This window comes from Centropristis striata, chromosome 16 (genome assembly GCF_030273125.1).
Source record: "Centropristis striata isolate RG_2023a ecotype Rhode Island chromosome 16, C.striata_1.0, whole genome shotgun sequence".
NCBI lineage: Eukaryota > Metazoa > Chordata > Actinopteri > Perciformes > Serranidae > Centropristis > Centropristis striata.
In genome coordinates this window covers 22,313,427-22,339,776 of record NC_081532.1, presented here as the reverse complement: position 1 = coordinate 22,339,776, position 26,350 = coordinate 22,313,427, and the positions used below count along the sequence as shown (strand labels likewise).

At 40.4% G+C, this 26,350-nt stretch overlaps 1 protein-coding gene across 1 annotated transcript in view; it reads left to right on the top strand.

Moving 5' to 3' along the window:
• LOC131987714 (ryanodine receptor 3-like) overlaps positions 1–26,350 on the top strand; it is a 146,594-nt gene that overhangs the window by 71,250 nt on the left and 48,994 nt on the right. The window contains exons 24-40 of the mRNA XM_059352563.1: positions 183–286; positions 1,816–1,899; positions 2,077–2,236; positions 4,191–4,338; positions 4,673–4,875; positions 5,956–6,130; positions 6,582–6,790; positions 6,871–7,070; positions 7,748–7,814; positions 7,902–8,062; positions 8,343–8,508; positions 12,631–12,717; positions 13,252–13,478; positions 14,243–15,047; positions 15,426–15,626; positions 17,381–17,483; positions 20,064–20,195. Of these exons, the coding sequence (XP_059208546.1) occupies positions 183–286; positions 1,816–1,899; positions 2,077–2,236; positions 4,191–4,338; positions 4,673–4,875; positions 5,956–6,130; positions 6,582–6,790; positions 6,871–7,070; positions 7,748–7,814; positions 7,902–8,062; positions 8,343–8,508; positions 12,631–12,717; positions 13,252–13,478; positions 14,243–15,047; positions 15,426–15,626; positions 17,381–17,483; positions 20,064–20,195 (3,232 nt within the window). The remainder of the gene's footprint in view (positions 1–182; positions 287–1,815; positions 1,900–2,076; positions 2,237–4,190; positions 4,339–4,672; positions 4,876–5,955; positions 6,131–6,581; positions 6,791–6,870; positions 7,071–7,747; positions 7,815–7,901; positions 8,063–8,342; positions 8,509–12,630; positions 12,718–13,251; positions 13,479–14,242; positions 15,048–15,425; positions 15,627–17,380; positions 17,484–20,063; positions 20,196–26,350) is intronic.

The window sequence follows — 26,350 nt, the reverse complement described above, 5'->3', positions numbered from 1 at the left end:
ACATTCTCCTCTCGTTCTCGGTTCACAATGGCACTGACTTACAAGGCTGTGCATTTCATATGCATATATTTAGTAAACTTTCCTACATGATGTACGTACAAATAGAATGACATGTGGGCCAAAGTTGCAGGCAACAGAGGGAAGTTGAAATATGATTTCTGTGACTGTTCTTTCTCTCTTAGATAAGGGATGATAATAAGCGGCAGCACCCGTGCCTGGTGGATTTCTCCAAGCTGCCAGAAACTGAAAAGAACTACAATCTGCAGATGTCAACAGAAACTCTGAAGTATGTTGAGCATCATGAATTGATTTTCTTCCACTGGACTTTTGTTTTAGAAGACAAGATGAAAGATTTTTGGATGTAACCAAGGACAGAAACAAACAGATTCATTACAAACAAAAAAATGACGAGATACGTTTTTTGTTTGTTTGTTTGAAACAGTTCTTTACCAGCATTGGTGAGAGGCAGCACATACAAGTCAAGTCAATCAAGTCAATTTTATTTATATAGCCCAAAATGACAAAATACAAATTTGCCTCAAAGGGCTTTACAGACTGTGCATGGTATGACATCCTCTGTCCTTAGACCCTCACAGCAGCCAGGGAAAGACTCCTCAAAAAACCCTTTTAACGGGGAAAAAGAAGAAGAAAAGACATCACCTACAGTATAAATGAAGGACTACAAACTCATGAGGATTCACTTAACCCTCTGAACCCCAACAAGCTTCTTTAGGGCAGATTTTTTACTCTTCTTTTTTTGTCTTTTTACATTTTACTCAATGGGCTTTGTATTTCACTGCAATATTATATATATAAATCAGTAAGTCCTGCAGCTCTATGGGGTCAGCACAATCATGACTAGAAGTGGGAACAACTCAAAAAAGTATTTTGTGCAGAATAACAAACCGAAAAGTTAAATTTATCTGACAAATTATTTTTTTTAAATTGGAATAAAATGGAATTGGTCTATACAACACATTTCCAAGTGCCCACAAGTGTCATGAATATTGGTTGAAAAAAATGGGTCTCCACATGTTATACGTATAGAAGTATTTACATTTTTATAAACTCTACTTCCAGCCTCTCCTGTCCTCTCCTCTCTGCTCTGTGTAAACATATTTTCAGTGAACATTTGTCATGTAACCATTACGACGACAGATTCAATAAGGACTTGCTAGTTGTGTTGAGGAGCAGAATTGTCATGAACACAGGACAGAAAACAGATTAGTTAAGACTTCGAAAATGAACCACCACAATTATTTTTCTAACTTGAGCTCAGGGCTTCCGTAGCTGTGACCTTCATCTAAGGGGTTACGAAATGTCCCTTTCCAGTTCCACTCAACCAAACAAGTCTTGCTTCTCCTTTTTCCACTCGTCAGTGCTCTGCACAACACTTTGTTCTGCTCATAAAGGTCCCAGTGAGACTTATTACAGGCGCTTAACATAAATGCTCTTCAAATGATAGAGGAGACCGTGGAGGTTTGCTGTGATTAAACTTGATCTGATGCACAGGCCGACACATCTGGGTGACGCTGATGGTTTCTGAGTGACATCAAACCCATTTTTACTGCTGCTTCGTCCTCTTGCAAGGTGTGAAGAAAATTTGTCAAAAGCACTTCACACCCAGTGCATTCCTCTGGGTGTTCTTTGGCCTTTACTTCCTGACAGATTAGGTTATGGACGATTTAACCCATCACTGCTACATTTGAACACTCCCAACCCCTCAGTTGCTGCCGTTGGATCTACATGCACTGTCAAATCAGAAGTAATGTCAAGGTGTGTATTAAACTCACTTGCTGCTGTTTGTACCCACAGGACCCTGCTGGCATTGGGCTGTCGCGTTGTTCAGGTCAACTCAAATGCTGAGGGCTCCCTCAGAAAGATCAAACTCCCAAAGAAGTAAGTATGCATGCTTATGTTTACTGCATTAGGTGTAAATGTAGCTCCTTCAGATTGTTTGTTTTTGGTATTTTCTGATTGTAATTGTACCAGTAATTAACAAGATATTGCAGTTGTGCAGATGGATTTACCCTTTATTACTTCTTTGACTTCTATCATTGTCTTTTCTTCCTGCAGCTACATGATGTCCAATGGTTATAAGCCGTCCCCTCTGGACCTGTCTGACATTAAACTGACTCCAGGTCAGGAGCTGCTGGTGGACAAACTGGCTGAGAATGCACACAATGTGTGGGCCAAGGACCGCATCAAACAGGGATGGACCTATGGCATTCAGCAGGTAAGCTGGATGTATTAATCTCACCTTACAGGGCAACTGAGATGCTTGTTATGGTTTACTTTTACAATTTGATTCAGCAAACACTTATTTTCTCCAGATTTGTCTTCTTTCTTCTGTGTCCAGCTCTGCTTCTGTTCTTTTTTGTACTCAATTTCACCTTCATGGTTCATTAATTCCACTCCCATACAATCTCACTAGACACTTCCTCGCTGTATATGTCATTATTCAATACACAGCAAGATGTTCTGCAGCAAAAGGGCAACAAGACACAGAACATATTGTACAGAACACACTCGATGCAGTGCATCTCTTCTCATCTGCTGAATGAACAAGTGCTGAAATTGAATACACCAACTGCTAGCTTTTGTTAATCAGGTTCAATTTGGTGTATTTTTGTCCCATTGTTGAATCAATGTTGAATCTGTAATCCCAGTTAAACTATTTATTTCAATGCAATATGAAATTATTGCTTTTAGATGTTTGTAGTTATTCTTACAAAGGGCATTGCACTGAATTTCACAGCTGCAAGAAAGTTGTGTCAGTTTATGTATCATGCAGGGTTAAAGCCAGAAGACCGGTGTTTGTGTGTACTGCATCCAGTAGTTCTGTACACAAGTCATTTTAAGCCCTATCCTGTTAATTTCCTAACCTGAAACAAATTGTTTTTGTGTCACATGCAACCCCAAGTGTTTTTTGCTCTTTCCACTTACTGCTGCCTTGTGTTTTATTTCTCAAATACAGTCATGGGAAAAATTATTAGACCACCCTTGTTTTCTTCAATTTCTTGTTCATTTTAATGCCTGGTACAACATTTGATTTGACAAATATGATAACAACAAAAATAGCTCAGAGTTTCATTTAAGAGCTGATATCTAGCCATTTTCCATGGTTTGCTTGATAATGATTTGGTTATTATCAAGAAAACCATGGAAAATGGCTAGATATCATAATTTTTTCCATGACTGTGTCTCTTATTTGTAGAATAACACAGTTATAAGGACATAAATCATAAAAAAAAACATGTAAGTTGAATTTCTGTTGATAAATTATTTTCAAAAATGAAGATTGAAAAATAAATTGAGTCAACCTTTACAACCTATACTTGCAACCTCTCCTGTCCTGTTCTCTCTTCTCTGCTCTGTGTAAACACATTTTCAGTGAATATTTGTCACATGACCGTTCGTCTCAGCAGAATCAACCATGGCTTCAGTGTCACTGAGAAACAGAATTCTCAGGATCTAGTAATTCCAAACTTTAGTAACCTATGATCTGTTCAAGGACCGTTAGAAAGTTCAAATTTTGACGATCATGATTGTTTTTTCAGTTTCTTTTTTATGATAATCTGTGTATTTTTGCTGATCTTTTAAAGAAAACTATGGTTCAGAAGTTAAAACAGTGAGTGTGACGTGTTTGAAACATCGACCATCTTTCTTCTTTGTATGAAAATTAACCCCTAAACAGTCTGGAAAGAGAGAAGCAGAAAAACTGCAAAACAGCAGAGAGAAGCAGCAGAGCAGCAAAACTCAGATGAGAGATGTGCAATTTTTAGATCAAGGGTCGTAGTTGATTACAAGAGACAAACTGACCAGCGCTTTAGAAGAACACCACAAGCTTTTTAATTAAGCCCTTTAGTGATATCTGCGAAAGCTGTTCTGCCAGACCAAACAAACAGCCTCTGATCTGCATAACCAGCACAAGATTTCAAATTAAGCTCCACAAATCTGCTTAAGTAGTTTTAATATGATACTTCCAAAGTTGCGCCTCGATCCTCAGTGGGAGAACTGCTTCGGGAAATGACACAGGAAAGACAGAGGAAGTGATGGGCAGCAGTAGCTCAATGGCAATAAATGGACAATTAACTTCAATTACAGGGATTGACAGCGGTTGTAACAGTTGAGCTGGCCTGTTTTTTTTCCTGCATGAAATCTTCTCTGACTGCGTCTCCTCTCTGCAGGATCTGAAGAGTAAGCGTAACCCTCGCCTGGTTCCCTATATTCTGCTGGATGAGCGCACAAAGAAGTCGAACAGGGACAGCCTGCGGGAGGCTATCCGCACTCTGATTGGCTACGGATATAACATCGAGCCCTCGGACCAGGAAGGCGGTGAGTCTGACTCAAGAATGTTTGCCTATCAACATGTACAAGCGCTCAAATTATACAGTGCATGATAAAATAATTATTACAAATAATGGGGGGAAATTTCATGTCCTGACAAGTGTGACTTAATTTTTCCGGTCCAGATAAAATATCCTGCCTCCCACTCCCTTTCAGTCAACAGTGAAAGAGAATAGAGCTGTGAAATGATTGCCTTAACCCTCACAAAGTGTCACACTGTTGCAATTAAGGACTTTTTTTTATTTCCTTAATTTGTTGGAGGGGATTGTGCTGGTTTTGAAGCAGCAGACTTGACTCTGTGGCTGTCCCTTCCACCCATCAGGACAAGTGGTTGAGCGGCTCAGCATCGACAAGATCCGCTTCTTCAGAGTGGAGAGGACGTACGCGGTGATGACCGGGAAATGGTACTTTGAGTTCGAGGCTGTGACGGGAGGAGACATGAGAGTGGGCTGGGCCAGACCTGGATGTAAGCCTGATGTGGAGCTCGGCACGGATGAGCTCGCTTTCGTCTTTGATGGATACAGGGTAAGCTTTCAGCCAAACAAACTGGAATCAACCAGGGAATAGTTATTTGCATTTTGTGGTGGATTGTCTAATCAAATGTATTTTTCTTAACCCTCTGAACCCTGACAAACCATTTCAGGGCATTTTTGTCTCCTTTTACATTTTACTCACTGTGGTCTTGTATTTCACTGCAATATATAAAATCTATGCAGCTAAGTCCTGCAGCTCTATGGTATCAGCACAGTCATGGCTAGAAGTGTGAACAACTGAAAACTGTCTTTTGTGCAGAATAACATATAGTTATAGTGCCATAAATCATTAAAAGAAAGAAGACAAATGCAAGTTGAATTTCACTGATAAATGATTTTTAAAATTTTAAATAAAATGGAATTTATATATACAACACCTTTCCAGGTGCCCACAAGTGTCATGAATATTGGAAAAATTAATTGGGTCTCCACTTGTTATACATATTGAAATATTTGCATTTTCACAACCTCTCCCGTCCTCTCCTCTCTGCTCTGTGTAAACAGATTTTCAGTGAATATTTGTCACGTGACTTTGTCTCAGCAGAATCAATCATGGCTTCACAGTGTCGCTGAGGAGCAGAATTTAATGTTCTTAACAGGATCTGGTTATTCTAAGCGTTTGATTTTAGGCAACGTTTTAAATGAGACATGCAGAATAAAGAGATTTTGCCAGAAATATCACAATTTAAGCTTTGTTTTGTCTACTTTATCTAACAGAAACTTTCATAAACTATTAACCATTTAAGGGCTTCAAACTCTGTCAAACTCTGATGATAATGCCTGTTTTTACAGCTTATTTCTACTATAAATGGTGTGTCTTTGAACCCCACCATCCTTTCTTTAAAAGATGAACAGAGGGTGAATATTGCTGTACCTACTTGCTCTTTTTATTTAAATACTTGATGATTGAAGTTTTTTCTTTAAACAGAATAAAGCTGATTTATCTTTCAATTTCAGGAAAAATATAAGACTTAACTGAAAAGGACCTAAGAAGTGCCTATCTTGTAATATATGGGTGCTATTATTAGCTCCTTGGTGTTTCATTTTATAGTTGTTCATGTACTGTGTACAGGGTCACTGTCTGAACATGGGCAGCCGTTTGTTCGGGCGGTGCTGGCATGCCGGGGACGTGGTGGGCTGTATGATCAACATGGAGGACAAATCCATGATCTTCACCCTAAACGGAGAGATCCTCATCACCACCAAGGGCTCTGAACTCTGCTTCACTGACTTTGAAACTGAGGATGGTGAGAAGGTTTATATTACAGTACATTAAATAGCTTCCGTGCCAGTGCTCCTGACTGCTTCTTCTTCATCTACTGGAGATAATACCCTGACTATGGATAAGAACCTCATACAACCCCTCGTCACAAAACCCAAACTATCCCTTTTAAGGTCAGGGAATGTCAGACAGATAAGGTGATTGTAGAAAGTGTTGCTCACTCATCTTTAATGAAGCCTTCATATGCAGAGCAAGGAGCATTAACCTAGAATGACCATGCTGCAGATATGAGTGAAAAATAAGTGGCTCCCTGTAACGAAATCACCTTTATTTAATGTGACACTTGTAAATTGCCTTTTTGCGAAAGCTGGATTGATTTTCCCTCCCCTCCTACTGTGTGTGTTCTTAGAGGCTATTTATTCTCTCCTCTTTGCTCTCCCCTCTCCCTCCATTTCCTTCCTCTGGCTGTCCTTCAGGGTTCATTCCAGTGTGCAGCCTCGGCCTGTCCCAGGTGGGTCGCATGAATCTGGGGAAAGACGCCAGCTCCTTCAAGTACTACACCATGTGCGGCCTTCAGGAGGGGTTCGAACCTTTTGCTGTCAACATGAACCGAGAGGTCACCATGTGGTTCAGCAAGCGTCTGCCGACTTTTGTCAACGTGCCAAAGGACCACAACCACATTGCAGTAAGAACAAAAGCATATTCGTTGGTAAAAAAAACACAAATATACAAATTTGGATGTATGCAAAAACTTCCTGTTTGCAGGTAACCAGGATTGATGGAACCGTTGACAGCCCCCCGTGTCTGAAAGTCACCCACAAGACATTTGGCACACAGAACAGCAACGCAGATATGGTGTTTTGTCGTCTCAGCATGCCTGTAGAGTTCCACTCCTTCTTCAAACTCAGTCCTGTTATAGACATGAACGGAGTCCACGAGGAAGATACACTTAAGATCAAGCACAGGTACTCATGAATTAATGCTATTTACATCATACCTACCATGTGTATTTGATCATGACACCAAGTTCAGTTTCAGCTCGTATGCAAATATTTTGAAGATCTGATCAGACATCTTACATAGTCCTGTTTCCATCAACAAATTTTAATTTGCATGAGAAAAGCTTGATGGAAACACCGAAATTTGATAGCTTTCAAAAATGCGTATAAAGGTTTTTATGCTCGCTTGAGGTGATTTTTGTCTTTTTTGAAGAATAGGTTATGTGCTTAACAGGAGATGGAAGCGATTTTTCTAAGTCAATTCTGACGTAGCGAACATTTAACTCACATGACTGATCAGCTGTTTCCACCTGTTGCCCAATTGAATCCAATTTCTGAAGACTTCTCTCCATTTTCTCTTGTGAATGGCAAGACTTGTCAAATCAGCAACCCCTTTTTTGTTGCTGTCCCTTCTTCTTCTACTGTTTACTGACGGATTAGCCTACAGCAATACATTACACTGTCATCTTCTGACCAAAGTACCTTTATGCAGCTTTTTTTATTTGCTCTAAACCAGCTGATGGGAACGTCCCTCTTTAATGCGACATTATAAAAATTTGCATCAAAATTTGCTTCTACCACAGCTGATGGCACTCAACATATGTCTGCACTTGATAATCACATGTTGAATGTGGTTTTTATAGATATCCATTGAGATCTGTGAGGCACAGTGATGAAAGCAGACGAGTGGACTACAGTAGCATCACTATGGTATAAAATAATGTTTGTTTGTTTTTTTACAACCATTTAGTTGTAACACCTACAGTGTTGGGTTAACACTTACATGTGTCGTTTCAGTACTACCACTCTGTAAGGGTCTTCGCTGGTCAGGACCCCACCGGTGTGTGGGTTGGATGGGTTACACCAGACTACCATTACTATAGCAACAACTTCAACCTCAGTAAAAACCGGTCGGTGACCGTAACCCTGGGTGACGAACGAGGACGAGTCCATGAGAGGTGAGACCATTTCCAAGCAAACCTACTTCTTTTTGTGACAGTTGATAGTTCTTTACTAACCCCAGACCGTTTCTGGGCATTTTATTTGCGTCTTTATAACCTCTACTTGCAACCTCTGCTGTCCTCTCCTCTCCGCTCTGTGTAAACAGCCTGCAGTTCTGTCTGATTTTCAGTGAATATTTGATGATGGTGGGGTTAAACTGCTACCTTTTTTTAAATCAAAATATCCTGCATGTCCTGATAAGATGAATAACATTGATGATATTTGGACTCTTAACAGTGTGAAGAGGAGTAACTGCTACATGGTGTGGGGTGGGGATGTGACCAGCGCTGCTCACGCCTCCAGTCGCAGCAACGTGGACCTGGAGATCGGCTGCCTGATAGACCTCGCCACCGGCCTGGTGACGTTCACTGTCAATGGCAAGGAGATAACCACATCTTACCAGGTACTGACAGCATGCTTTGTAGATAAGTATCCCAGTTACCCTCCACATAATGAGTAAGTGGGGTTCAATGTGTTGTTTGAGGATTTAATTGCAAATCCATGACAATTTCTTGCTTAAGGGATGTAGATGACGAAATATCCCAAGGTTCATCAACTGGTCAGCAAGTGCTGCAAACTAACCAATCACCATTGGGCTGTGGATCTAGTTCTATGGAGAAACTGGATGAACTAAATGACTCCAACCCTACTATATGTGTATAAGAGATGGAGAGGTTTCTTTGGTTTGACTTCTGTCGCCTGCGTTCTTCACCACTGGTGACACTGGTGATGTTTTTGACTGGAAACCACTTCAGGATACAAGCTGTTTTCCCAAGAGGTGTAAACTTAACCTTGTATTTTGACAGTCTCAGATTCCTCTTTACAATGACTCCATTCAGAACAGCATGTTTTTTTTGTCAGTCTATGGGTCTTGCATAGCCTGGGTATACCCAGACAGCCTTGCACGCTCGATTTCATTTCGAACTGCCAAGGGGTCTGGCAACCAGGGCCGTTTCTTAGCCCTGTTTTAGGGATCCAATCACAGAGCGGGGAGGGACGGCAAGACGATGACGCGTACTACTCGGCAGACGGAATCTTGTAGTTTTCTTACGGATCCAACATGGCTGCAGCAGACGCGAAACTCTCTTTAGCTGTAATGGTGTTTTAAATAGTTTAGAGTTGAAAGGCGAAAGGTCTCTCAGCGGCTCCGCTGTCCCCCGGCTCGTAGCCAGATCACCGGCGTTACGGTAGCGGGGCCGGTGATCTGGCTACGAGCTGGGGGACAGCGGAGCCGCCGAGAGACCCGCAGCAGCTTGTTTATTGTCCATAAAATCAGTGCATGTGTGTGGCTGAATGACATGAGGGGGAATAAAGCGTGAAAATAAATAATCTTGCAGAAAGCGAGAACTGGAGAAGCAAAGCAGCAAGCAACAGTCTCACAGACACACACACAACAAACATCAATTTCTGTCGCTCTACTACATCTGTATTATCTGTATTATATTATTATCTGTAGTATCTGTACTACTATAACTGATACGATTGGCTAAGAGCTACCTACAGACGCTTTTGATAGACATTCTAAGCGCCCAATAAACGGCTCCGGAGGATCGTAAACCACACCTCCTCTACGGAGAAATGAACGGCTGGTTCCCAGACTAGATCTCATTTGAGATTAGTCTGGTGTTAGCCAGGCTAGGTCTTGCACCTAATTCTTACCAAAACCTCATCATTGACATTATAGAAGGTTGGAGGATTTGCAGCACATGCTTTGAAAACCATTTTTTCATTACAGTGCTTAGGTGCATTTTTTGCTCTACTTCTCATTCTGTTTCTTTTTATTCCAAACAAATCCCTTTGTTTTCTTGAAGGAAGCAGTTTGTCTGCATTAGCCGAATAGTCCTCTACATATCAGGTGATGGATGTGTACTTTGAGCCAGCAGGATGTTGTTGTTTTACGGCCGTAATATACATGGAATGGTGTCATCCAACCCAATTGTTTTTTAGGATCTTCACTAAGGACTTGAGCATACTTGGGTAAATGACTGACCCAGTTAACCCCTCGTCTTTCTATGTTTATGAGATCATACAGTAACTTTTCCCTCAATGCTCTATGAATTCTCTCAACTTGTCCCTGGCTTTGAGGGTGATAAGGTGAGCTTTGGATGACTTTTACCTTCAAGCTTTCCCTTCATGTTGTAAAACCTTTGGTGGTCCATGTTCCATGTAAATATCTTCCAAATGCCTAGCTATTTCTTGACTGCTTTTCCCCTTTAATGGCTTCAGCCACACATATCGACTGAACACATCCTGTACTGTGAGGGCATATTTGTAGGTCGCTCTCCCATGTATTACTTTCCATCCTGTCATGTCAAGTAGGTCGATTTGGTGTCTTGCCTGAACCTCTTCAGCAACTGGCACTGTCTGGATGAATCCAATGCTCATTGAACAGCTTTCTCACTCAACCCAGAGTACTTCTCTCTCAGTCCGATGTTTACTTTTCGGGCACTAAAACCTTTAGTGACATCTAATCATGCCATGGCAAGTTCTGGGATGTCAGATTTCCTTGCCACATGCTTCCAGTTGCACAAAATGGACTCTCTGTCATCACTTATGGAATACTGGTGCCTGTTTCTCCATACTCTGACCAGTGCTGCCCTTTGAGTTTGTGACCTGTCTGCCACAGGGACATCAAATTCCTCCTTGAATACCTTCAATATAACACTAGGTCTCATCATCCATTGGCTGTGGGCCTTGTCCAGCACATATCACACAGAGTGTGCACAGCAGAAGTAACCTAACATGCAGAATCATCTTCAATCTGTGAGAACACAAATATAACATGGAATAAATACCTATCCACACTGAAGTAATTTATCAACTATGACCCAGCCTGTGTAGTGACATGATACCACACTGACTTTGAGTCAATTGATCACAATGTTTCCTTTATAAAACTTTTCATAATTTGTATTATTTATATGAAAATATTAACATTTTAGCTCAATAACTTCCAGGTCATGTGATCAACTGCCTCAATATAAGTGTGGGATCATGTTACTACACAGGCTGGATGAGATACACCTCTTTTTTACATTTTTACACTTAATAATTTGAATTATTTTTTAAAGAAAATAACGCTGTAGCCATCTCTGTATGTTTACTATAAAGTCTGTAATACGGGTGCACTTGATAGGTAAACTTGAAATAAATGCCTGTGGAATATCCAACCTAAAATTAACTTCACTGCGGTTGCTGCTGTCCCTGCTGCCAGCTCTTTACTAGTTTACAGGAATGTTATTTGCAGTAAAATCACTACCAATATTTCATTTTAATGTTTTCATTTCGTAAGACAGGTAACTTACCCTTTTTCTCATCACCCTGTCTGGGTTTATTTCAAGAGGGTCTGGCTGCATACCTCCAGTGGGAGGATGCTTCCGGTGCAGGCTCCACTCTCAGGCTGCCTCCAGTCTCAAGACCGGAAATAAACTTTTTGTGCATCTCTTATGCGCAGGAAAATTCATAATAAAACTGCATACACACTTTTGGAAGAAGCCGCTTTGTTGTTAATTAATTGATTTGTAATTAATCAACACTAACACGAAAAACATGAATTAATACTTTGCATTATAAGTCTACCAGCATTATTATTGCATTAGCCTACATCAAGTGTCAAAATTAACTCCATTCATAGCCTATAGTTTGAATACAACTTATTTCTTTATCTCCATATGACAAAGATCGTTTTCTCGTGATAACGAATTAGATTAACTTAGGTTTTGAGGGCAGCTTAATTTATAATAACATATCATAATCAGTAGTTAATTATAGTATTTATAATGTAAATCTGCAAAATAACTAAATCAAATGTAATGGAGTAAAAAATACTAGTAAAATAATTCTCCTCTGAAGTGTAGTGGAGTAGAAGTACTGTATAAAATAGAATAAAATGGAAATACTCAAGAATAAGTACCTCAAAATGGTATTTAATACTATTCTTAAAGAATAAATGTACTTAGTTTCATTCTTGATACACGCGTTGTTCAAAATTTGCGTTTTATGTTGTAGAAACTGTTTTAATGATATGAATGATGTAATTGTTGGACATTTTAGAACATTTTTAAAAAAATTTTCAGGATGTTTTACACTTTGTTAGGACTCGTAGAATATGTAAAGTTCCAGTACATTTAAGCTGCTTGTCCATCCACTCAACTGATCCTGTTGACCTTGAGATTAACTCGTCTTCTGTCTTTGCATATTTTCTCCCGGAGCGGTGAAGTCTGTATTGTTACATTTATGACTTAGAGTTTTCCTGTTTAGATGTACTCTGAGGACTAAATCTTAAAGAACCTTTCGAAGGGTATAATCTTCTTATGTTCTCCCTCACTGAAGCTCTGTGAGGCTTCACCCGGCGCTGAGTCATCCTGCCAGCCTCGAATGATCATGCATACACATACTAAGTAGTGCAGTTTTCATCATTAAGCTGCTTTCCGCAAGTCATGCACTCTTGCTGCTTCTCAGGCTTTTGATGTATACTTCCTGTTTGGACCTGTTTATTGACTTTCTGCTCTTTTCTCTTCTCCAGGTGGAACCAAACACCAAGCTTTTCCCTGCTGTGTTTGTGCGACCCACTAGCCCAAACCTCTTCCAGTTTGAGCTGGCTAAAATAAAGGTATTAGTAAATGTTCCATTACAATGATTTCTGCCATTACGATGTACAAGAATGAAGCCAAAATCCTGCAAATGCACTCAGTATTGGTCGAGGAAATTCAATATTTACTGCTCACAGTATGCTCCTTTTCATTTAACCTTTCCTGCAGCACCTTATTCTAACTCACACTGTGTTCAGAGATGCAGCCCCCACACAGGATTATGCAGCTTTACACCCTCCGGCTAGGTCCACTTGGCTAATATTTTAGCATGCATATGTCTGCAACAGAGATATTGAGAGCATCACCAACAAAAAAGCAAAAAATGTCTGACTGAGCAAAAAACGGTGTATTGGCACAATAAACATGACTAATAACTCACAGACAGATTGTGTCTGTCTCCTTTGAAAAATGAGAGCTTCATTTGTTAATGCAGTTCAAAAATACTTTTTGTTTGATTAGGAAGTAGTGTCTTTCTTTTAAAGCATTTAGACTTCATGTTCGACATTGAAAATTAGCAATATTATTTTCCCTCCATGTTTGTTTGTCCTGTCCAGAATGCCATGCCTCTGTCGTCTGCTGTCTTTAAGAGTGAACATAAGAACCCAGTGCCCCAGTGTCCACCCCGTCTGGATGTCCAGACCATCAACTCCGTGCTGTGGAGCCGCATGCCCAACACTTTCCTCAAAGTGGAAACAGCCAGAGTCAACGAGAGGCACGGCTGGGTGGTCCAGTGTGTGGAGCCCCTGCAGATGTTGGCTGTGCATATACCTGAAGAGAACAGGTGCAGTACATGGCTTATATGATGCATCTTTTCTCTTTTACTGGGTTTTAGACAAAGACTGTAAAGTTGGTTTGTGTACTACGGATTTGAAACTTTGAGTTGAACAACTGTGCTAAATTTCTTTCTTTCCTCATAAAACATTTGCAAACAGTCCTTGATGGATTCAGAGGTTATGAAAGTTTCCATTAGAAAAAGTAACCAACCCAAAGCTTAAAATTGTGATATTTCTGTAAAAATCACTTTATTCTACATGTCTCATTTAAAGCATTGCCAAAAATAAACAGTTTGGAATAACTAGATCCTGTTAAAACATTAAATTCTCCTCCTCAGCGACATGATTGAATTTGCTGAGATGAATGGTCACGTGACAAATACTCACTGAAAATCTGTTTACACAGAGCTGAGAGGAGAGGACGGGAGAGGCTGGAAACATGCAAATAGTTCAATATGTATAGCATGTGAAAACCCAATTTGTTATATTAATGACAATTGTGGGTACTTGTTGTTGGTAAAGTGTTGTATATACAAATTCCATTTTATTCCAATTTGGGCTGATTGCATAGAGCTACAGGGCTTTTATATTTTGCAAGGAAATACAAGGCCACAATGAGTAAAATGTAAAAAGAGCAAAAAAATACGCTGAAACAGCTTCAGGTTCAGAGGGTTAATTTTTATTTCATTATTCTGTGTTGTAAATAACACCTGTCTGTCCTCAAAATTAAGTTATTCATAACCTCAGTGTGTTTCTCTCACTTCTTTTAAAGGTGTGTGGACATCATGGAGCTGTCTGAGCAGGAGGACATGAGGATGTTCCACTACCACACGCTAAAGCTCTACTGCGCCCTCTGCGCTCTGGGTAACACCCGTGTGGCCCACGCCCTCTGCAGCCACCTGGACCAATCACAGCTCTTATACACTATCGACAATCAGTACCTGTCGGGCATGCTACGCGAGGGCTTCTACAATGTCCTGATTAGCACCCACCTGGAGACGGCAAAGGAGGCGCGTCTCATGATGAAAGATGAGTTCATCATCCCCGTCACAGCTGAGACGCGCTCCATTCGCCTCTTCTCCGATGCGTCAAAGAAGCACCTCCCACCAGGGGTGGGGCTTAGCACCTCCCTCAAACCCCGCCTTAACTTTGCTCCGCCCTGTTTCATCAGCACCAAACGGGAACATCTCTATAGTCCACAAATCCCACTGGATGCATTGAAGGAGAAGTCGATTTTAATGTTGACAGAAGCCGTTCAGGGCGGTGGGCACCACATCCGAGATCCTGTCGGAGGAGGTGTGGAGTACCAGTTTGTGCCAATCTTGAAACTCATCAGCACCTTGCTAACTATGGGCGTGCTCGGTAGTGAGGACGTCCATAAGATCTTGCTGCTCATTGACCCGAATGTTTTTAGAGAGGCGCGTGACGAGGGGCCCACAGGGGCCACGGACAAAGAAGGACTAACGGGAGCAGAGGAGAAAGCAGTGGAAGCAGGAGAAGAGGAGGCCGCCAAAGAGGCTAAACAGCCAATGAAAGGACTGCTGGAGAAGAGGCTGCCGGAGCCCGTCAAACGACAGGTGATAATGAGAACATGTTATCATTGTATATGTGTTGAGCTTAATGTATCACTAAAACATGTAAAATCAATGAACATCTGCAGCTACAAGTGCCAATTCCCTCCTAAACTCTAACTCTGCTGTGCTCTCAATCACATGCTCCATAACTGCACCGCTGTAATAGACCCATTCAGGAGTCAGTCAAATATGAAATGACTCTGTCTCGAATTGAAGAAATGATCTCTTTAATGTCTCTTTAATAAGTGGGATGATGTGAAGCCATATGGCTGTTTGTATGTGTATTCCTAACAGACCTGCTCGTAACAGCTGCGTGTACGTGTCCGCAACACTGATGCAACAGTATTTGTTGTCTGTCTCCTCCCCTTGTCTGTTCCCCAGATGTGCGAGCTGCTTCACTATTTCTGCGACTGCGAGCTGAAGCACCGCATCGAGGCCATCGTGTCTTTCTCCGATAGCTTCGTCTCTAAGCTGCAGTACAACCAGAAGTTCCGCTACAACGAGCTGATGCTGGCCCTCAACATGTCCGCCGCGGTAACAGCAAAGAAGACCAAAGAGTTTAGATCACCCCCGCAAGAACAGGTGAGATGAGGCCGTATTTGCTGCAAGTGCTGCAGGTGGAAGGTAAAAGTGGTAAAAAAAAACTGATGTAACTCAGGGTGTGGTTTCAGGACGCCATCAAATTGTAAAAAAACCAAATGTGTTCATCCGTTCCCAGTTTAAAAGCCAGTATCAACCAAGATTTATTTAAAAATTGAACTGTACATTTACCACATCAAAACCAGGCGACAGTTACATTAACTACATTTTTTGTCACATACAATATGGTGTGATATGATATGAAATTGTCATATATTCAAACACATCAAAATAGACAACATTGACATATTGAGTCATATTGACTAATTCTAAAATTATGCTATAAATAAAAAAATAAAATCAAACCGATAAACATAGTATAATAAATAAAAAACACAGAGGACCACAAAACTCACGCAAAGTTAAAAAGACAGGGAAGAAAAATGGGTCTTAAATATCATCATAATAGAAAATACCCAGAAAAACAACAATTGAAATAAATCAATAATAAGCCTGCGGCTCTTCTATGTGGAGTTTGCATGTTCTTCCAGAGTCAGCGTGGGTTCTCACAGGGTACTCCGACTTCTTCCCACAGTCCAAAAAAACATGCACTTAGGTTTAATTGGTGACTCTAAATTGCCTGTAGGTGTAAATGAGAGCTGCAATAGTCTGGCGACCTGTCCAGGGTGTACCCCGCCACTCGGCCAGTGTCAGCTGGGATCGGCTCCAGTCCCCTGTGGATAAGCGGTTAAAGATAATGAATGAATTAATATAAAAAATAATACCCAGAAAACAACAATTAAAATAAATAATAATAATAGTAATTAAAAATAATAACTTAATAAGCAGCCTTCAACCCCCACTCACAGCACCTCAATGGCTGTTATCATATATATAATTACTTAAAAATAACGCAATAAATACATTTATCCTTTTAGTATATGTAAAAGTCCCATATTGTAAAAAGTGAGATTTCCTTATAAAGCAGTATAAATACTGTGAAAGTATCAAAATGCTCAATTCACAAACAAATGCACACCGTCATCATGCAACTGCCGTTTAAACTCTTTTCACCTACTTACTTGTTGTTACATCTTTACCACAGCACTTTCACAACAATTTGCACCTCTTCTCATGTGATTGAGATTTGCACCACAAAAGGTGCTAACCAACCACATAGGGTAACTGCCAGGAACTGTGCATCAGTAAGAACCACAAAGAAAAGCCTGCAGGGTCACTGCTTCTAATGATGCATGAAACTAGATCATTCAAGGGGAGCTCTTGCATAACATAATGTAATTTTCCACATACATGGCTACCATCAGATTCTCTTTTTATTTTTATTTTTTGTATCCCCTAAAAATCTTGTTTCCAAAGTGAATGAGAACTGGTCCTTGCTCCAAATGTTCAAGCACTCTCTTTGTTTTGCATTGAAAAAGCCTCAAGGCAAATTCATCCTTCTTCTTCTCTGTGGTGTCATTGCTCCAACACACACACACACACACACACACACACACACACACACACACACACACACACACACACACACACACACACAGGATCCCTTTAGGGTCACAGCTGGAGATGGAGTTCAGTGCTTCACAGCTACTTTAATGACTTGTCATGGTGTCCTTTTGTCTGTGAGTGCTGAGGGAGAATTAGCCACTTAATATGTTTTTTTTTCTTGTTGTTTCTTATATGAATCCTACAACACGATTACATCATGCCTGCTTTAATGTTTCTGATATATACTTCAGATCAACATGCTGCTGACCTTCAGTATGGGCGAGGACTGTCCGTGTCCAACAGAAATCCAGGAAGAGCTGTATGATTTTCACAACCAGCTGCAGCTCCACTGTGGTGAGATTTACTTTATGAGCTTCTTTATTGCTTTTGTTTATCATGAAATGTGTATTATTGCATTTAAAGTGGGAACAGACTTTTCCCCCTTGGCATATCCAAGTGATATATTGTTGGCGGTGCTGTCGCAAAGACAGGCAGATAAGAGTGAAACGCCCAGTTGCACTGTATTAGTATGGAGGCAGGTTTACTGATTTAGTAGAAAGAATGCCGAATGAATGTTGTTTTGAAACCTCTCCTTCCAGTAAATGTCTGTCCAAGCCAGTGGTGAAAGTACATTTACTCAAGTACCATACTTAAATACAATTTTGAAGTACTTTACTTGAGTATTTCCATTTTATGTAACTTTATACTTCTACTCCACTATGATTTAGAGGCAAATATTGTACTTTTACTCCACTACATTTAGCTGCCAGCTTTAGTTACTTTTCAGGTTGAGATTTAACATAAAAAACGTGATAACTTTAAACTTACTTACTTACTTTCACACTCTTTGTGTTCTTTGCCTCTTCCATCAATGGTAAAGTTACTCCGATTGCTCCACTGGAATAGCAACTGCAAGCTATTTTCTGAGTTTGCAAAATGCCCTCTGGTCACCAGTAACGCAGTGTATATGTCCAGAGCTTTTATTTTGAAAGGTAAGAACAGAAGGAGTGAAGCTGCAGCGCGCTGCCGTTGACAATCTGGAAAGCAATATAGAGCTTGGCATCCTAGTTCAGACTACAGAGCCTCCTTGTTATTATTTTATTACTTTCATAGGTAAAGGTGCATCTAATAACCTTACTTCCTGTGCCTTCATTTTCCTGTGAGATGGTACCCGGTGGCAGACAGAAATACAAAGTGACAGCGAGGCTTAAAAGGAATTGGATTTGGCTTTTTTGCTGCCTTTTTTCTTTCAAATGCTGTTGGGTATCACTGGAGAGCTGAGACTCTTGTGGATTCAATGAGCCCAATTTTATTCTTGTGTGATGATGTCAGTCCCCATAGTAGTCATTCCATTGCAGTGAGAGCATATCTTGAAACTTGACCTCACTGTATAAAATGAGCTGCTGTGATGTCTAGGATAATCAAAGCCTCATGAAACTTTACATCCACAAACTATAGACCTACAGCATTCATAAGATGTATAGCTGTTTTATATTGACAATAAGGGGGTTTCTCTGCAGTTTAGAGAACAGAAGTGCTTGTCATCCAATCACTGAAAATACAGAAATCTCCAAAATGTCTAACATTGTTGAAACCAAATCGCAGCATGGATTTGTATATTTTTGCTGCCTTTTTTCTTTCAAATGCTGTTGGGTATCACTGGAGAGCTGAGACTCTTGTGGATTCAATGAGCCCAATTTTATTCTTGTGTGATGATGTCAGTCCCCATAGTAGTCATTCCATTGCAGTGAGAGCATATCTTGAAACTTGACCTCACTGTATAAAATGAGCTGCTGTGATGTCTAGGATAATCAAAGCCTCATGAAACTTTACATCCACAAACTATAGACCTACAGCATTCATAAGATGTATAGCTGTTTTATATTGACAATAAGGGGGTTTCTCTGCAGTTTAGAGAACAGAAGTGCTTGTCATCCAATCACTGAAAATACAGAAATCTCCAAAATGTCTAACATTGTTGAAACCAAATCGCAGCATGGATTTGTATATGTTGTTCCAAATTCAGCACCAAATGTGTGTAACAAATTGTATGAACCCAAAAATTGCTGCAACAACTTATGGGACATAGTTGAGCTGGAATTGGACTTCAGGAGCTAAACATTTAAGTTCAAAACCCTTAAAAACCTAAATAGGTTTACTTAATTGATGAATTTAGTCAATGATATTAGAGATTTATGACCAGAACATCTTGACACACAATGCTGAGCTGCAAATGAATCTCCAGATCTCCAGCTTTCAGATGGTGTACACCACTTTTATGTTTCATTTATTGTTGACCTGCTATCTCCTCCTAAAAAAACAATGCCCAACGCCCAGTTCTCTCTAGATGGGGGCAATTAGATAAGGGGTTAACTTGATGCAGGTATCTTATATTATTTTGTATGACTGTAGAATCTATTACAGATATATTAACAAAAGCTGCAAGGGCTGGCAGTGTGGGTGGGCAATCATAACAGGAAACAAATCGAATGGAAAATATATACACATAGAAGTGTGCATTTTTCATCTATTGCTCTCCTTGTTTCAACATCAGCTGAATCCCGGTTGAGAAAGACTTTCTTTTCCCTCTCAGCATCTCTCTCTGTCTCCCAGCACAGAGTTATAGCTCAGTGCCTCTCACATTGCTCTGACATCTTGATGTTTTGATAAATAATTGAATTCCCCGACCCTCCGTGGTACAACCGATCTAATGGCAGTTTCCACCGTGCCACACACAGCAGCACCGAACCTGCGTACAGAAAAGAATGAAAAACGACTTCAAAATTGCTCTGGCATAGGAGATACTGCACACACCCAATACAACACATTGTACACATGACATGTCTGCAAACCCCACAGGAAAGGCAGAGGTATTGCTTTAATATGCTTTGCTCTTCATTCACTGTGTATAACATGTCTGATTGTGTTGTGCAGGAATCCCCATGGAGGAAGACGAATACGAGCAAGACACATCTATCAGAGGTCGCCTCATGATGCTGGTAAACAAGCTCAAAGGCCAGGCTCACAAAGCGGAGGAGCCCACAGAGAAGGAGCATGCTGCACCATGTAAGGAAGTTTTTAGCACTTATACTTATATTATTGATAATATATTATTATTAATGCTGTAGTGTACATGCTGTGTGTGACTATTTTCCTCTGGATGATAAACACATTTCTGATTGGCTGGAGGGTGCCGATTAAAATACATGCATTGATTCACATTTAATATCTGATCTAAATTCATATTCTAGAAAGCCTTGAGTAAGATCAGTGAGCAGTCGAAGCTTTGGGAAGGATTTTTATTTCCAAGTCCAAATGTCCAAAAAGGAATAAAAGTGTCCTTGACATTGGAGTTGTTGTGTTTCTATAAAGCTTGTGCAACATTTGTTACTTTCCCATAAAAGCACAAGGCCTCACACACACTTTATCCATTTACACTCCACTACATTCTGCTTGTTTATGGTCTCTTTCACTTCTTTTTGTACGAGCTCTCCGTCTGTGTTCCTCGCTCAGAGGGAGGCGAGATTTAAAAGCAGCAGCTCCTGTGTTGCAGCCCTAGCACCCTCAGTCTCGCTTCAACTTGTCTGTCGGTGTCTTGTGGACTGAGTCACTGGGTGGTAGTCTTTCCATTTCAATTTTCTTTTCAATTTCATTATGGTAATATGGAGCCGCGGTGGAGGAGAGGCTCCAGAGTGAAGAGCGTCTTCCGTCAGCTGCTCCGGGAGACGAGAGAGGAGAGGAAAAAACATTGGTGATAAAAAACAAATTCTTCACCTGATAAAACACATAGACACATACGTTCAAAAACAGTCGTGATTGCGCACACAGGAACAAAAAAGATTTCAATCACATTCAATAGCCAAGGTGCCACAACACTATAAATGCAGAACAAGTTGTATCTAATTTTCTATCTCAAGCACCACTCTGGGTGAGGGACCACCGATCAAGTGGCTGATTGCAAATTATTACCTAACTGGTAGAAAACACATTCTACCTTTTTAGGTTTGCCTTCAATATAGACAGCAGTATGTTATTTAAAACTGCTGCTCACTGTTTAAGTTTTATTTATTTGCATACGTCTCTGTTATGTATGAATTTGCTTGAGAATTAACCTCTTCTAGCATTAAAAACAAGACACTTGTGTGTGCCTGTAATTGCCTAAGTAGGGACTTACCATAGCTATTGTATAGAAGGATGTACTCATTGTGACATCACCCACTTCGTTTGTGGGCTACGGTTTTGTAAGATAGAAAAGAAGGAAGGAGGGGAAAGGAAAGGAATTAGGAAATTAGAGAAGCAAAAAAGGAAGGAGGGGAAAAGGAAGTAGGAGCTACTGGAGGGAAAGAAGGACATGCAGAAAAGAAAGTAGGAACTAAATTACGAAAAGAAGGCAGAGTGAAAAGGAATTGAGAAAGGATGTAGGAACTAAGGGAGGAAAGAAGGAAGGACTGACAAAGGAAGAAAAGCTAAGGGAAGGAAAAAAGGAAGGTGAGAGAAGGAAAAATGAGCTAAGGGAAAGAAAGGAAGTAGGAAATAAGAGAAGGAAAAAGGGAAGGGGGGAATGAAGTAGGAACTTAGGGAAGGAAAAAAGGAAGTAGTAATGAAGGGGAAGGAAGGAACGGAGAGGGGAAAGGAAGTAGGAGTGAAGGTTTGGAAAGAAGGAAGGGGGAAGGAAATAGGAATTAAAGGAGGAAGGGGAGAAAATTAAAAAGGAGCTAAGGGAAGGAAAGACGGAAGAGGGAAAAGGAAGTAGGAATGCTGTAGGAACTAAGGGAAGAAAAGAAGGAAGAGGGAAAAGGAAGTAGGAATGATGTAGGAACTAAGGGTAGGAAAGAAGGAAGAGGGAAAAGGAAAAGAAGGAAGAGGGAAACAGATTGGGGAAAAGGTAAGGAGGGGAGAAGGAAGTAGGAGCTAATAGAAGGAAAGATGAGGTGGAGAATGGGAAGAAAAGGAGGAAGGGGGGAAGAGGAAGTAGGAGCTAAGGGAAGGAAAGAAGGGAGGGGGCAGGAGGTAGGAGATAGGGGAAGGTAAGAAAGAAGGGGAGCAAAGGAAGTCAGAGTTATGAGTTTTGGCTGTCACCATCTAGTTTTTTGGGAACCGAACGTGACAATATTTGGACGGGAGGATGCAGCCAGGGGTGAGGACACTAAGTCATCAGCTAACATTAGCTCAAGCTAGCTTGGTTCTCCGTAATTTAAAATGAATGCCTGACTCCTCAGTTTCTTGCTGAACCGCTGGTCTAACTAATGTGGATTGAGGTATTTAATTACTCCTGAATAGCCCTCTGAGAATCTGTTAGAAATCTGTGACCATTGCCAAACCATTTTCGTCTATCCTTGAAAGCAATGCTAACAACAGGAAGTTGCCAAGTTGCAGCTAGATAAATTTGGGATGAAATATGTGCTACTGAAAGGCAATCCCTCTGCCGGGATTTGGTGTGACCCTGACGTCGAGCATGTCAGACCACCCCGCCAGTCTCCAAGGAGCATGGCTGGATGAAAATGGAGGAGTGTGTATTTCTCCTTTTAAAAGAGTGCGTTTGGTGGCGGTGGTCTCTGCAGGCGGCTGTGTGCAGGCTGATTGATTAGAAGGCTGGTTTGTGGTGGCAGCTGCAGTTCAAGAGCATCACATCTCCTTCTGTAACAGCTGGAGGCATCAGAAAGCGAGCGAAGGGAGTGGAATAAATTAGAATGTTGCAGGCAAAATCTCTTATCTGCTGAAAGTGTTTTTTCCTTTGAATTATTGTGTCATATACACTGTAGGTTAATAGTAAGTTAAAGGTTGGTTTGGAAGCCACACATTTGCCTGTGAGGTCACTCATTGGCTTGTGGACTGCTTGTTAGAAGCATCAAGTCTGATGCCATCTTGCTTTACGTCCATCGCCATCTATGTTTTTTTAAAACCTGGAGAGACCATATTTGGACTGGGGAGGAACCAGGATGGGTGTATCTAAAAATAAACTGTTAACGCTAAAACAAAATGTACGTTACTTACCAGAAAAAGTGAACAAGACATTTTTAAATGACCAAAATGTTCAAATAAACATCCATGAACTGAAAACTCACAGTGAAAGGGTCAAAGTTGTTTGAAGACAAACACACCAAAAAAGTTCAAGGCTGTTTAGATGTCCACAGTGCCATGGATACACATTGTTCTGCTTCTCTCCTGACACAGCTCACCGTGTTAGCCACCTATCAATCAAAGGTAGCCACACTCCAAATCATGCCCTGTTTTATCATCTATTTTCTTCTAAATTGGACCATTATTTACACATTAACATCATATTGTCTTGAAGAAGATTTGAAACTAGAGCTTGAGATCATGATGTTGCCACAAGATTTTTTTCTGAGGTAATAAAGCAAGTAAGTAGTTGTCTGTTTGTATTGAGAAAGATAGGTCTGGAGTTGTTCTGAAACCACCGTTAGCAATCCCTGCTGGAATTTTGAATAATTTGAAGGCTGAAGGCACTTCTAGGTTTGCACAGGACTCTGTGAAGATGTACTCAGAGCAAAATTAACGCTAACATGCTGATTCCTAGCAGGCAGGTGGTGGACTGTTACTAAGTACTGTTCTTAAGTACAACATCATGGTACTTGAGGTAATTAAGTATTTCCATTTGATATTACATTTTAGCTCTACTCCGTTACATCTCAGAGGTAAATATTATACTTTTTACTGCATTACATTACCAGCTGCAACATTAAAATGATTTGAACACATACTTACATCAATAATAACAATCCAGTGGTATAATAGCAGTGAAAAAAAAAATTGATTCCAAATGAAACTATATCAACATGACAAAACTATAAGCAAACAGTCCAGTGGTTTATGAGCAAATACCTGCATTTTAAAGTAAAAAAGGATTAGCATCAAAATATGCCTAAAGTGACAAAAGTACAAGCTCATATATATATATATATATATATATATATATATATATATATATATATATATATATATATATATATATATACATATATATATATATATATGGACTGTTTGCTTTTTGTCATGTTGACAAAAATGTTGAAATTAAATTAAATGTTTTTCTCTGCAGGTACAGTATGTGAAAAATACATAGGACAGGTGGTTTATTTTTTGAGAATAAAATCTTATATAAGAAGAGAGATTGCCAGCAGGCAGGAGGATGGCCAGAGAGAAGATGACATGATATATTCTGTGCTGTGACTCTGGCTATAACTTCTCCTCCTTGCACAGTGAGACCCTGAAGATACAAAAGGCGCCGCTGTCTTTGTCATTATTTCATAGCAATGAAGTAAGAGCAGCGCAGGAGTCGTTTTCCTCCTCTGATGAATGGTGCATCGACCAGAAGCATTTAATGCTCAGACATGATGACTTGCCTTGAAGAAATGTGTGTTGTGTGTGAACTCTCACACTGATGGAAGCCAGCGGTTTTTATGGTGTAACACTAGATCGGTCTGATTTGTTTGTTGGGGTGTAGTGAAGGGGCCAAGTGCTGCAGGGGTGTATTCAAGAGCAAAACAGACAGAGACAGAGCGTGTTTGATCGTGTGACAGAATGAGAGTCAGGTGTTGTGAAGCATCTTGGCTGAGAGGAAGAAGTGTCGCTTCTCATTTTGGAGCAAGATGGTGCTTCTGCCCTTTCTCTGACACCCACGCAACGCTCGGCAGCACGATCGGTTACCGCTGACTGTGACATTCTGCTGGCTCCACACCCATCAAACAAAACACACACATACACACACTTGCAGTGATTGACAGCATGCTGTCATATAGTCTTAAAAAACCAATCAGCTGAGCAGAGACAGGTCTTAAAAACACAATCACCTAATTGCAATACTTTTAAAGAAATCAATTGTGTATAAATGGCTCCATCTTTTATGGTTCTGAGTTGCTTAATTGATGTCTTTCTCCCCTTTGTGTATTCATACACAATACACACATAGTCTGAGACCAGACTCACAAATATGTGCACACCCTCACCCACACACGCTATTGATCCAGCTTTAATGAAGCCTTAAGGGTAACCCACATACGAGCTGTCCAAACAAATATCTGTTTAACCACAGAGGCAAAATATTGTACTGTACAGAACTACTAATACCTCGTCCCCTCCCTTATTTGTTACATAACAGGGCTTCCTCTCCGCTCCACTGAAAATGTGCCTTTTCATGAATGAGCTTGAAAACTGTGTTTTCTTTCTGATAGAATAGGAGAAAATAACTCTGACATTATTGAAAGGCAGCTGATTACCTCTCCCTTAGAAGCTGGGACTTGTAGAGGTGGCTGATAGACGTGTGCAGTCCTATGAGCTTGACTCGAGACTTTGAAGAAGCTGTCTTATTTTTTTTTTGCTTTGTGTTCAAGGTCTTATTTGCATCACAGAGGCAGTTTGGGAATGCAGCCTTTTTATAGTAGTTAAGCATGGCTTGTGTAGGAAAAGGAACTACCCAGTCGAGTGGAGGCCCTTTTAAAGTCAGTCTAATAGAGCTTTATATTGGGTGTTTGTGTCTTTGTTCAGGGGGGAAGTGCCTTAGTGTGACTTCAGTTAATAAAAGGAAGGTTACACTTTTCCGGAGTTCGGTAGCCCCAAATCGAGCTTAAAAGAGAGTGAATATACACTAACCTGCCCCTTTATCAGCTATCAGGTGTGCATAACAAAGTGTTCCAGTATGGTCTTCTGCTGCTGTAGCCCATCTGCTTCATGGTTGGTTGTGCGTTCAGAGATGGTCTTCTGCAGACCTTGATTGTAACGAGTGTTTTTTTGAGTTACTGTTGAAACAGTCTGGCCGTTCTCCTCTGACCTCTGGCATCAACACCAACTGGATTATTTCTCTTTTTCGGACCATTCTCTGTAAACTAGAGATGGTTGTTAGATCAGAAGTTAGTGAAATAATCAGACCAATGACCATGCCACATTCAAAGTCACTTAAATCACCTTTCTTCCCCACTCTGATGCTCGTTTTGACCTTTCGGCAGCCCGTCTTCACCATGTCTACATGCCTAAATGCATTGAGTTACTGCCATCTGATTAGATATTTGTGTGAACGAGCAGTTTAACGTGTACTTAATGTAGTAGCCAGTGAGTGTAGGACTTTTGCTTGGTGACCATAAACATCCAAATAAATGCTTCTGTGTCTGCTGCATGTTTAAATATATGTGTGAAGTCTTAGTTAACAAATTCACCACAACAATTTTTTGAGGCCTTAATCATATATTGTAAAAATAAAAAGTAGA